The 13,443-nt window shown below is 48.7% G+C and overlaps 1 protein-coding gene across 1 annotated transcript; it reads left to right on the top strand.

The window, feature by feature from the left end:
* Nucleotides 1–11,023: 11,023 nt before the first annotated feature.
* On the top strand, nt 11,024–12,437 carry LOC133253421 (olfactory receptor 2S2-like). The gene has a single exon (XM_061427048.1). It carries the CDS (start codon nt 11,206–11,208, stop codon nt 12,187–12,189), a length of 984 nt encoding a protein of 327 aa, XP_061283032.1. The 5' UTR covers nt 11,024–11,205; the 3' UTR covers nt 12,190–12,437.
* Nucleotides 12,438–13,443: the final 1,006 nt, after the last annotated feature.

Genomic DNA, 13,443 nt, shown 5'->3' with positions numbered 1-13,443 from the left:
GTCAATCAGGCTGGTGTGTGTGTGCTGACTTGTTTTCAGTTCAGTTCAGTTACTGAGTCGTGTACTACTCTCTGCGACCCAATGAATTGCAGCACGCCAGGCCTCCCTCTCCATCACCAACTCCCGGAGTTCACTCAAACTCACTTCCATCGAGTCAGTGATGCCATTCAGCCATCTGATCCTCTGTTGTCCCCTTCTCCTCCTGCCCCCAATCCCTTTCAGCATTAGAGTCTTTTCCAATGTGTCAACTCTTCCCATGAGGTGGCCAAAGTATTGGAGTTTCAGCTTTAGCATCATTCCTTCCAAAGAACACCCAGGACTGATCTGCTTTAGAATGGACTAGTTGGATCTCCTTGCAGTCCAAGGGACTCTCAAGAGTCTTCTCCAACACCACAGTTCAAAAGCATCAATTCTTTGGCGCTCAGCCTTCTTCACAGTCCAACTCTCACATCCATAAGTGACTACTGGAAAAACCATAGCCTTCACTTGACAGACCTTTTTTGGCAGAGTAATGTCTCTGCTTTTCAATATGCTATCTAGGATGGTCATAACTTTCCTTCCAAGGAATAAGTGTCTTTTAATTTCATGGCTGCAATGACCATCTGCAGTGATTTTCAAGACCCAAAACACAAAGTCTGCCACTGTTTCCATTGTTTCCCCATCTATTTCCCATGAAGTGATGGGACCAGATGCCATGATCTTAGTTTTCTGAATGTTGAACTTTAAACCAACTTTTTCACTCTCCTCTTTCATTTTCATCAAGGGGCTTTGTAGTTCCTCTTCACTTTCTGCCATAAGGGTAGTGTCATCTGCATATCTGAGGTTATTGAGATTTCTCCCGGCAATTTTGATTCCAGCTTGTGCTTCCTCCAGCCCAGCGTTTCTCATGACGTACTCTGCATATAAGTCAAAGAAGCAGGGTGACAATATACAGCCTTGACATACTCCTGTTCCTATTTAAAACCAGTCAATTGTTCCCCGTCCAGTTCTAACTGTTGCTTCTTGACCTGCATATAGGTTTCTCAAGAGGCAGGTCAAGTGGTCTGGGATTTTTATCTCTTTCAGAATTTTCCACAGTTCATTGTGATTCACACAGTCAAAGGCTTTGGTATAGTCAATAAAGCAGAAATAGATGGTTTTCTGGAATTCACTTGCTTTTACAATGATCCAGCAGATGTTGCTTTAGCCCTGTCCAAATCTTTAGGAATCTATGGACTCTAGTCCGCCAGGCTTCTTTGTCCATGGCATTCTCCAGGCAAGAATACTCCAGAGGATATTCCTGACCCAGGTATCGAACCAGGATCTCTTATATCTCCTATATTGGCAGGTGGATTCTTTACCACTAGCACCACCTGAGGAACTGGTTATACTGTGGTGTGACTTCATAACTGCAGAGGCTTAAAAGCACCACCTGAGGAACTGGTTATACTGTGGTGTGACTTCATAACTGCAGAGGCTTAAAAACACAAAAGTTCTTTTTCTTGCTTATGCTGCAGGCCCATCAGTGATTGGATCGGGGATCTAATTCATCTTTTTCATCCTGTGGGCCTCAAGATGACAAAGCATCTGCCATATGGCACATGCTGGTCAAATGGCATAAGAAGAAGAGAAGATGCCAGAGCCTGTGTGGATTCTTGCAGCTTCCACTCAGAAATGACCTCTTCCTTCCACTTCCACTTCATTGCCCAATGTGAGGTACAGGCCAGCGCTAACACCAAGGGTTGGGGATGCCCACCTACCCCACATCTGGAAGGAGGGGGAGGACTGAGGAATTCCTGAAGACCCTGGTGACAATGTCACCACCCTACAGTCAACCCAGGAGCTACAAGAGATTTCTAGAGCTCCCATTCTCTGGCCAGCTGTGCCTCACTGGCTGCTTCCAGGTTAATCAACCCAGGAGGCACTGCTTAGCTGGCCTGTGTGAGTCTGGACTGGAGTATCCAGCTAGGTTTCCACCGGCCCTCCAAGAGCTTCCTTTGCTCTCAGATTCTGGATTCAGGTTGAGCAGGAGAGATCTGGAAGAGATGGAAAGGCAGAGGCAAGACCGCACGAAGGTGCTGGGGCCCTCACTTGCTGTCAGTGCAGCCCCTCGGGCTCCTGCCAGGCCACCTGCACCCGCTCTGAGGCCCGAGCAAAGGGAGCTCCAATGCAGAGAGTGCCAGCTCCTCCTGGGGTCACGATGTCACTGAGTCCGAGGCAGTGAGGGCCAGACACGGGTTCCAGCGTGTCCTCCTGGGTGCTGGTCTGTCCCCACCTGCCCCTTCACGCCACCCGAGAGCAGCTTCAGATGCGACACCAAGTGCAGAGGCCGAGCGTGGCACAGGCTTCTCCTGCAGCTCCCACAAATGAAAGCACTGTTCTCCACAACAAAGCCTTAATCACTCACACTGGTCCTGCCACTTTGTCCAGATCCTGGCTCATTCGCCACCAAAGAAACTATGTTTGCTCCCCATCATCAGAGCAGGAAGACCACATTCTTCAGCTGATTCTTCAAAACTCAAAAATCAGGCTCTCCACACTGTCAGCCCGATATTCCATTCACCTCTCACACAGTCGACCCCTCGCTAGTGTCTATAAGATGTCGTATCTTGGTTTGTTGCTCATGCTGTTCTCTGGGGAGACCTGGGACTTTCTTTCAAGGCACCTTCGACACCCTCTCTCTGATACAGCCTTTCCTGGCCCTTTATAGGGGTTCACTCCTTTGCGTCCCACAGCACTTTGTTGGAACCTTTCCCTTGGTATCTATCCCTGTCTCCTTTGCATCCATGATATTTCACAACAATGTGGGTACTACGAGGGCAGGACTCTGTGGGGTCCTGTCTCCTCAGCTCACACAGAGCTTTCCCGATAGAGGGTTACTGAACTGAACTGTCACTCAGAAGCCGTCACTTGTCACACCTGGGGACTGGATCCTGTGCTGCTCCAGACAGTCAGGCTCTTAGTCTGAACATGTGGATGGACACGAGTGGGGAGCAGCAGTATCTCCTGGCCACGCCCTGCCTTCCACGAAGTCACCGAGACAACTCAGGAAACAGCAAGGAACCATCATTTGTGGAGCCAGGAGACCAGGGTTCCAGACCTGGTCCAGCTGCTCTCCCTGCAAGGTCTTCCTGCTGGCCCTTCCCCTCCAGGAACCCCAAAGGCACCTCACACTTAAACTGCCCACAGCTGAACTCATCCCTCTGCCCCCAAAGGTCTGTCACCCTCTCAGGGAACAGCACCAGCACTCCCTAAGTCATCAAGCCAGACACCGGGCAGTCATCAGAGAGGTATGTATCTGACACTCACCACCCCACACATCCAATCCATCACCATGGCCCAGAGCATCCACCTCACAGCAGCTCCTGGTCAGTCCTCTCCTTCCTCTGATGCCACTATCACCTCCTCTCTCTCTCAGATAGTGCAACAGCTGTGCCAGACTCTAACATCCACCCTCTGCACTAACTAAAAAAAAAAAAGAAAAAACCTGTCTTAGAAAAGAAGACAAAAACCACACCAATCCAATATTACTACTCATCTGCTTAAATCCCTCAAATGTCACCATTGATCATCTCTCCTAGGATAAAAGCCAGATCCCATCTACCTGCCCAACCTCATCACTGGCTGCTTATCTCCACCCCACTCCACCCACACACACATTCCAGACACAGTTCCCTCATGAATATCAGTCTTTCCTATGCTTCTGTCACCCCCTTGCTGTTGCCTCTCATGTCCAAACACCTCTGGACCTTTAGGTAACATATACTGGACACTTATCACACACCAGGCTAGGCACTATGCCAGAGTTCTGAGAGCTTTCCCGGCTGGGGATCAGATGGGGTGATGGAAATCACAGGTGAGGAATGCAATATGGACACTGGGGACCACAGAGACCAGTCCCCCAGCATCGTAGCATTATGACCACACATTCAATCCTCACTCAATGCCTCCACCCCAGCCCCCTTCCAGAAAGCCCCTTCTGATCCTTCCTTCCTGGGTGGGGTCCCTCTTTCTCAGCTCTGTCTCCCTCTTCAGGTCCTTCTGTGCTCTGCTGACTGTGTCCTGAATCCCAGCTATTTAAATTATGGGTATGAATCAAGAGATTTTAAATTTCATACCTTTTGACCTGACACTTTTACTTCTAGGAGTTCTTTGAGAAAATTACTAGAGGTGCAAATTATGTAAAGCATATATATGGATGTTAATCACAGAGTTATTTGTGGTAACAAAAATTGGTAACTCTTAAAGGGCAACCATAGCGGAATGTTGAAATAAATCCTGATGGAGCCCAATGATAGACTGTGACACAGCTATTAGAAATCTTACTTTTTGAGGAATATTTGATAATTTGAAATGCTCACACTGTAATTAGTAGAAAAAAGTAGTACACGTAACTTTGTACTCAGTATAATCCTAATTTTAAAGGTATTTTTCTTAGGATATATGAATAAGTATGTATCTAGAAAACCAGGACAAAATATTAGCTGACAATTATTTCCTCTGGGAGATGGGATTACAGATAAATACTGTTTTGTTAATTATTCTTTCCAACATTGTTCAATACTTCTAAAAGAACATGACTTTGAACTTAAAAGATAGTATTATTTTTGAGAAGTGGAAGATCGTGTGGCTCCAGATAGAGCACAGAGGAGAAGGCCCCATGCCCAAGGGCAGGAAGTGAGGAAGCACGGATGGTGCCTGAGCCAGGTGGGCGGTCAGGCAGAGAGCATGGAGCTGAGGACATTGGGCTGATGGCAGAGATGGCTGAGGAAGGAGGAGACTGTGGTTTGGTACTTGAGCTTCTGGGTTGTTTGGGTGGATATCGCACCACCGTGAGAGACAGTCTGAGAGATGGGCAAGATGAGACAAGCAGGTTGGAGGAGGTGGGAGGACTGGAGAGAGCATGTTTGGGGCGTCCACAGGGTGGCAAGATGGCCCCAGTCCTGAGCACCTGGAGAATAAGTGGTGACAATCTTCCAATATTTTATTTTGACCTGTACTCTTGAAAAAGTATTCCAAGAGACAAATCATAGTATAATGGGGAAATTTGCAACTGCTGCTGTGTTGTTTAAGGCTATTTTTTAATCCCTGAGCTGTGTCAAGTTGTCATTGTTCCTTGTGAAGGAAAGAGAATGGCATGGGAAGAGAAACAGAAAAGCGGACCTGCAGAAACTCACACAACCAGCTAAAACCCTGACTCCATGTCTGTTGCAAGTGTCCAGGCCTCACCCTGTACAGCAATTCACTTTCCTTAACCTTCCCTGGTGGCTCAGTGGTAAAGAACCCGCCTGCCAATGCAGAAGACACAGATTCCATCCCTGGATAGGAAGATCCCCTGGAGAAGGAAGTGGCAACTCAATCCGGTATTTCTGTGGAGGAAATCCCATGGACAGAGTAGCCTGGTGGGCTACCGTCCATGGGTCCCATAAGAGTCAGACACAACTTAGCAACTAAACTATAACAACAACCTTTCATGAGTGCAGGTTCCCACAGAACTCTTGCGAGAACACACTCCATTTCAAAGTCCAGGACACCCACCTGAAGGACACAGGGTCACAGCCCCTGAGCCTCAGGTCCAAGGAGCAGGGCTGCAGTGAGATCTGGTCTTCAATTCCTGTCCAGGGTCTCTCCTGTGCCCACCTCACCCAGCCAGGCCCTTCTGGGGCACCACAAGTAACCTAGGGTCTCTGAAGCCCCATCATGCCAAGTCTGCAAACCTGTGTCATTGCAGAGTCTGAACTTTAAATTGGGCAGGGACTGCGAGGTCCCTGACGGCAGGGAGCAAGAGAGATGTCTTCGCGGCAGGGGACCAGGAGGCTGGGCCTCGGGGGCTCTAGGCCTCGATCCTGGCCCACCCCAGCACAGTGTGTCTGCTGGTAATGAACTCAGCACTCCCTCACTCTGCTCTCCCAAGCCTTGGGTCACCACACCTGTCATCTGCTCAGCCACCTGCTGATACCAAGGTCACTGGGCCAACAGGTAGGAGGCAAGGAGAATCCATCTAGCATGTTGACTATTCTCATAAAATCTTTTCTAAACATAGAGAAACCAGAATATCTGCTTGGAGAAGGCAACATAATGATACTATAATATCCACTAGTACTTACTGAACACTCACCCTGTGCTAAGCTCTGTGCTAAGACCTTTCACTGGATCCTCAAAATCATCCCGTAAGAAAATGCTACTCTTATTTCTACAGGTAAGGATACTGAGGCTGAGAAAGCCGTGGTAACTGGAAGATCTCAGACTTGGGCTTGGCAGTCTGACTCCAAAGTCCACACTCACTGGCTCTGCCATCACAGTGAGGAGGAGTGACATAGGAATCCAGATATGGGCACTTCTGGGACACAGTAACAGGAGCTTCTTCTTCTTGTGCCCCTCACCTTCCTTTTAAAATCATGTCTGAAGCTTAAAATTAGTATGAAATTGTTCAATATAGATTTACCAGCCAACAAACCTGATATGATATTTACCTGGGTTGAAGTTCCTAGAAAGATGAGGGAATGTTTTGGAGATGGTACAGAGTACCAGAGATCATATATATTGAATGGCTCCATATCACATAAGGAGAAACTGAACCAAGGTCAAACAGGAAAAAGGGAACAAGGGCAAGAATCAAACCTGGATCCTCACTCCCAGGCCGGGGCTCCTTCCATGGCATATCCTGCCTCTCAGGAGGAGTAAAACTGGGGAGAGAATTAGTGACTCTCAGAGACACTCAATATCCTATCACTCTGTAAACCGGATTATCCAGGAAATGATGGAGTGTAAGACCTGGCAGACAGATGCAAGAGTAGTTTCCTGAGTCTGGTGCAAAACACCATCGTGCCCAAACACCCTGCAGTATGTCTGGTCATCCTGGGCGTGCGGTAGGCTTACACAGGGCAGTGGGCTTTGGACAGATAGGATGCATCTTGCTTCTGGGTCGACGCGGTGATCTGCTGGTGTGAGATGTTCTGCTGTGTTCTTCCCCAGCTGTGAGAACTGGTGACGTCCCAGAGGGTGGAGCCAGGGTCTCTAAGGATGACAACCTGGAACAGAGCCCCCTGAAAACCTGCAGTGCTACAAAGTCTGAGAACTAAACCTCCGTCCTGGTAAGTCACTAAAATCATGAGGTTGTGTGTTACTCTAGGAAAACTCTGCCCATCTTTTTTTTTCTCCACTGTAAAATCTTTTTTATTTTCAGACCTTAAACTTCTGTATTGGGGTGTAGCCGATAAACAATACTGTGGTAGTTTCACGTGAACAGGGAAGTGACTCAGCCATAGATACACATGTAGCCATTCACCCCCAACCCCTTCCTGTTCTCCAGGCTGTCGCATAACATTGAGTAGAGTTCCATGTACTGTGCAATATGTCCTTGTTGGTTATCCGTTTTGAATATAGGCAAAACTCAGTTCATCTCAACTGATGGACTAAATGAACTAGAGCTGCTCTCTGTGGTCCCTGACTGAGCCCATGTTGCAGTCCAAGCTGTCAGTAACCTGGAAGCATGGTATTTCCTAAACACAGTATCTCATTTCTTTGGGGTCATAAGCCCATTGCCTCATGTGCTGTTCCTAATTTCTGATTGAATGCGTTCTGATAAGACTCTTAAATTGTAAGGAAACCCACTGCTCTCCTCATTCAGCTCTTCAGAGAAAAGTTCTTCCGTGCAGGAGATGGCACCCCCATGGCTGTGACCCTGGGACCTCCACATGGGCATCCTGGGCCCTGGAATGGAGTGTATCCTGGCAATAGTGCTGTGGGAACCTGCACTCATGAAAGGTTGTTGTTTTAGTCCTCCCAGCAATCACATCCTGCGTGTGCATGTGGGGAAAAGGAAAGGAGGGCAATTTTAAGGTAAGAAATCTGGGATCAGGATTTTAGCAGAAGGAAAGCCCGGGATCTCAAACAGCAGCTCCTGTGTGGGGCGCTGGAGAAGTTGGGGGTTAACTGGACTCAGTCCTTTGATTTCCGTGGCTCGCGGTCTATTGTGTGAGAGGGAACGACACACACAACAAACCAAATGTGCTAACGGCTGTGTGAGCGTCACGGTGTCAGGACGGCCAGTGCTGTGGAGACGTCTGAGAGGTCAGCGCCAGGGAGGAGGTGGGTGTAAAGCTGAGCCTTGGAAGATGGGTGGGGGAGAAAGGGTGCTCCAGCCAGAGGAAAGCAGGAGAAAAGGGAGGGGACAGGAGCCTGTGGGGTTTGTCCACCAGCAGGGAGTGGTCTGCTGAGGCTGGAGCAGGCCAGCACAAAGGGATGTGTAGGAGCTTAGGGCAGGCACAGGCCAGAGGCCGAGGACAAAGCCCTCTGATGACCATGCCATTCCCACCTGGTCTCTCCGATGGAGACAAGGGCGGGGAAGAGAAAAGCAGAGTCAGGTGGTATCCCACCTTTTATCTGCCTGAAAACTCTCCCCACACCTGTATCCAGGGTCACAATTGGAGGTTGCCAGTTCTTTCTGTCAGAGAAGGCAATGGCAACTCACTCCAGTACTCTTGCCTGGAAAAATCCCATGGACCAGGGAGCCTGGTGGGCTGGAGTCCATGGGGTCGCTAAGAGTCGGACACGACTGAGCGACTTCACTTTCACTTTTCACTTTCATGTATTGGAGAAGGATATGGCAACCCACTCCAGTGTTCTCTCTGGAGAATCCCAAGGCTGGTGGAGCCTGGTGGGCTGCTGTCTCTGGGGTCGCACAGAGTCAGACACGACTGAAGCGACTTAGCAGCAGCAGCAGCAGTTCTTTCTGTAGCAACACACCCAATAAACACCAAGTTCTTATAATGAAATCTTAAATTAAGCTGCAGGCTTAATCCAGCCACATGAAGTCATGACCTAGGAGAGATGCTTCCTTTTAACTTCTGCTTTCCTGACCTCAAGTTTTATTTTGTCTTTATATGCCAGATTCAAAGAAAATCTAGATGTTTCTAAAGCCCAGAGAGAGGGATATGACCAAGGTCACCAACAGACAAGGGGATGCCTGTAAACACAGGACTGTACACTTCCGAGGGTAGAAGGCACATCGGCCTCTTCTGTGTTCCCAGCACCCAGCACATAGTAGGTGCTCAATAATAATTTCCTGAAAGACTGAATGAATAAGCCATCACACTCAGGCAGTTATTTACCTTTCTGCCAAACTTCAGCAAGAGAATCCCTACCTTAAAATGTTTACACGGATTAGATTGATGGTTAATGACTGACCCAGGTTAATCAACTACCCTTGTATGTTTCATAAACTCCCTTAACAATGATCTTGATTTAGGTTGGAGAGGAAAAACCAGCACAGACTCTGGGCAGAAGGGCATCATGACAGATGTTGGAGGTCTTGTCTGGGAGGCGGGCAGATAGATCGGGCATGTGCCCATGGTTGAAGGTGTCGTCTCTGATCTGTAGCATTGCTAGGAGACTCATCAGACCTTTCCTCTGTGAGTCTCATCTGGACTACACAGAATCCCCATTTTTCAAAAGGAAACTGAGTCTCAAACCCAAGTGACTTGGTCAACATCACACATCTGGTTAGTGCTGATCCTGTTACGCAGTGCTGGGTTTTTGAAACATGTGTGGACTACCTGTTGAGGGACTGCCCTTGGCAGCACTCACTGTATGAGATGCTGGAAGGAACGTGACCGAGTCTGCTCTCAAGTGGGGCAGAGGAGACAGGTGTGCAGCACAGGAACAAAGATGATGGCCAAGGGCCGTGGGAGGAAGAAGGGAGAGGTGACTCGGCAGGGCTCAAGAGGGAGAGGAGAAGAGATGAACCGTGCTCTGAAGAAGAGAAGCAGCACCTCCACTGGGTAAGAGACCAAGGACCTGCCTACAGAAGGGAACTTCCTGGGCAAAGCTGTAGCTCTGGGAAAAGACATGGTTTATTCAGAAGAGGGAGAGCCCATCGGGCCCTACGATGATAGATGCAATTGAGCAAAAGGACAGGACCTGGAGTAGGAAATGGCAACCTGCTCCAGTATTCTTGCCTGGAAAATCCCATGGACAGAGAGCTTGCTGGGCTACAGCCCACGGGGTCACAAGGAGTCTGACACGACTGAGTGACTGAGCAGGTGCATGACGGGGAAAGATGCAGCACTAGGACGGTAGGACTCTAGTGCTTACAGGAACCTGGCCTCACAGCCAGTGTAGCTCTGAAGGGACTGAGGGACGGGTGATTTGATCTTCTGACAAGTTAAGGTTCCCCATCAGCTCCTATTTGTCCCTCAGACCAGGGATCACAGAGGCCACAAGACAGCTTTCCATCCAGCACTTGACACTTGGCTCCCTCCTGTCACTGGCATTTCCCAAGGAGCTGAGACCAGCTCAGAAGAGACATGGAGGCTCCTGGGCAAAGACTGTGGTCTCTTCCCACCCTCCCTTTATAGAGAGGGTCAGTGACCCAGGACACCTCTGCCAGACTAGAACCTGCCCTTCCCTTCTGTGTAATATTATAGTCAATATCATTTATCCTAAAAAGCTATATGGAAGCCAAGAGGAGACTCACTCGGCTTTTAGGACCAGGGTTAAATGTTGTGACCGTGGCTCTATTGGGATATGTATATTCTAGTATATTCTTTTAAAAATCAATGCATGGTGTCTGATCTTATGGAGGGATGCCAGAATAAGGCTTGTACATCCTATGCAGTAGAAATGTTCAACCTTTATGCCCAAAGGAATGAGGTGACCATCACTCATCACCCACCTGCCTTCCCAAGCTCATCCCACTTAATTTGAGAAACAGGAACAGCACTTGTTACAATTGTGGCATCTTTTTGTCCACGAATTTTACTTACAGCTATAGCCCAACATCTAAACAACACCCAGGACAAGGTAGGCACTCAACAAATCTTCAGTGAGTGAATGAATCTGAAATCCTATGAGCATCATTCAGTCACATGAAGTCATAACCTAGTAAACGTGCTTACTCTTAACACCTAAGAACACTGTAGATTCAAAAGGAGTATGGCGAACGTGAATCCCATTTTATTGTCTCCACAGAGCTCTCCTGGGGAAAAGAGAGAAGAGACTAGGTGATTAGAATGGACCACCATCTCCTGTAAGTTACACCAGAACCACAGAACTGAGGGGGCTGGCTTGCAGACCTGAAGTCCACTCTCTCATTGTACCGATGGTGAACCTGAGTTCCAGAGGCAGGGCTGACCCGCCCCAGGTCACACATCCAGGTTGCTTGGCTCCCAGGCCCACTGGTGCTTAATCCAACACCTTCATGGTGCAGAGGGGAAAAGAGGGAGAATGAGATGGATGGAGAGTGAGACGAATGGGGCAAACCAGACGGTCGTGACAGAGTTTGTCCTGCTGGGGCTACACGACCACCACAACCTAGAGATGGTCCTGTTTGTGCTCTGCCTGGGCATCTACTCTGTGAACGTGCTGGGGAACGCCCTCCTCATTGGGCTGAACATGCTGGACCCCCGCCTGCACACCCCCATGTACTTCTTCCTCAGCAACCTCGCCCTCATGGACATCTGTGGCACATCCTCCTTCGTGCCTCTCATGCTGGTCAACTTCCTGGAAACCCAAAGCACCATCTCCTTCCCTGGCTGTGCCCTACAGATGTACCTGACCCTGGCACTGGGCTCCACGGAGTGCGTGCTCCTGGCCATGATGGCGTGTGACCGGTACGTGGCCATCTGCCAGCCGCTTCGCTACTCAGAGCTCATGAGTTGGCACACGAGCATGTGGATGGTGGCGCTGAGCTGGGGGGCAGGCTTGGCCAACTCCCTTCTCCATTCCAATCTCACCTGGAGCCTCCCCTTCTGTGGCCACAATATCATCAATCACTTTTTCTGTGAGATCTTGGCAGTGCTAAAACTAGCCTGTGGGGACATCTCTCTCAATGCACTGATATTAATGGTGGCTTCAGCTGTCTTGACGCTGGCCCCACTGCTGCTCATCTTTCTGTCCTACGTGTTCATCCTCACTGCCATCCTGAGGGTGCCCTCTGCTGCCGGCCAGCACAAAGCCTTCTCTACCTGCTCTGCCCACCTCACAGTGGTAGTGATTTTCTATGGAACTCTCTCCTTCATGTACTTCAAGCCCAAAGCCAAGGAACTCAACTTGGATAAGCTTATTGCATTGTTCTATGGGATCGTGACCCCCTCGCTGAACCCCATCATCTACAGCCTAAGGAACGCAGAAGTGAAAGCTGCCACCATAGCTCTGCTGAGGGGAGATCTCCTCTCCAGGAAAATGTCTCGCTTTCCTGTTGTTCTCTAAGTCCATCAGGCAGGTGTGTGTGTGCTCAGTTGCTTTCAGTTCAATTCAGTCACTCAGTCATGTCCGACTCTTTGCGACCCAATGAATTGCAGCACACCAGGCCTCCCTGTCCAACACCAACTCCTGGAGTTCACTCAAACTAACGTCCATCGGGTCAGTGATGCCATTCAGCCATCTCATCCTCTGCTGTCCCCTTCTCCTTCTGCCCCCAATCCCTCCCAGCATCAGAGTCTTTTCCAATGGGTCAACTCTTCACATGAGGTGGCCTAAGTACTGGAGTTTCAGCTTTAGCATCATTCCTTCCAAAGAACACCCAGGACTGATCTCCTTTAGAATGGACTGTTTGGATCTCCCTGCAGTCCAATGGACTCTCAAGAGTCTCCTCCAAACCACAGTTCAAAAGCATCAATTCTTTGAACTCAGCTTTCTTTACAGTCCAACTCTCACATCCATACATGACTACTGGAAAACCATAGCCTTCTCTAGATGAACCTTTGTTGGCATAGTAATGTCCCTGCTTTTGAATATGCTATCTAGGTTGGTCATAACTTTCCTTCCAAGGAGTAAGCATCTTTTAATTTCATGGCTGCAATGACTGTCTGCAGTGACTTTCGAGCCCCCAAAAGCAAAGTCTGCCACATTTCCACTGTTTCCCCATCTATTTCCCATGAAGTGATGGGACCAGATGCCATGATCTTCGTTTTCTGAATGTTGAGCTTTAAGCCAACTTTCCCACTCTCCTCTTTCACTTTCATCAAGAGGCTTTTTAGTTCCTCTTCACTTTCTGCCATAAGGGTGGTGTCATCTGAATATCTGAGGTTATTGAGATTTCTCCCAGCAGTTTTGATTCCAGCTTGTGTTTCCTCCAGCCCAGCGTTTCTCATGACATACTCTGCATATAAGTCAAAGAAGCAGGGTGACAATATACAGCCTTGACGTACTCCTTTTCCTATTTGGAACCAGTCTGTTGTTCCATGTCCAGTTCTAACTGGTGCTTCCTGACCTGCATATAGGTTTCCCAAGAGGCAGGTCAAGTGGTCTAGGATTCCCATCTCTTTCAGAATTTTCCACAGTTTATTGTGATTCACACGGTCAAAGGCTTTGGCATAGTCAATGAAGCAGAAATAGATGTTTTTCTGGAACTCACTTGCTTTTACAATGATCCAGCAGATGTTGCTTTAGTCCTGTCCAAATCTTTGGGAACCTATGGACTCTAGTCCGCCAGGCTTCTTTGTCCATGGCATTCTCCAGGCA

The sequence above is a fragment of the Bos javanicus genome, chromosome 8 (assembly GCF_032452875.1).
Source record: "Bos javanicus breed banteng chromosome 8, ARS-OSU_banteng_1.0, whole genome shotgun sequence".
NCBI lineage: Eukaryota > Metazoa > Chordata > Mammalia > Artiodactyla > Bovidae > Bos > Bos javanicus.
Note: the sequence above shows the minus strand (reverse complement) of the source record. Positions and strands in the feature narration are given on the sequence as shown.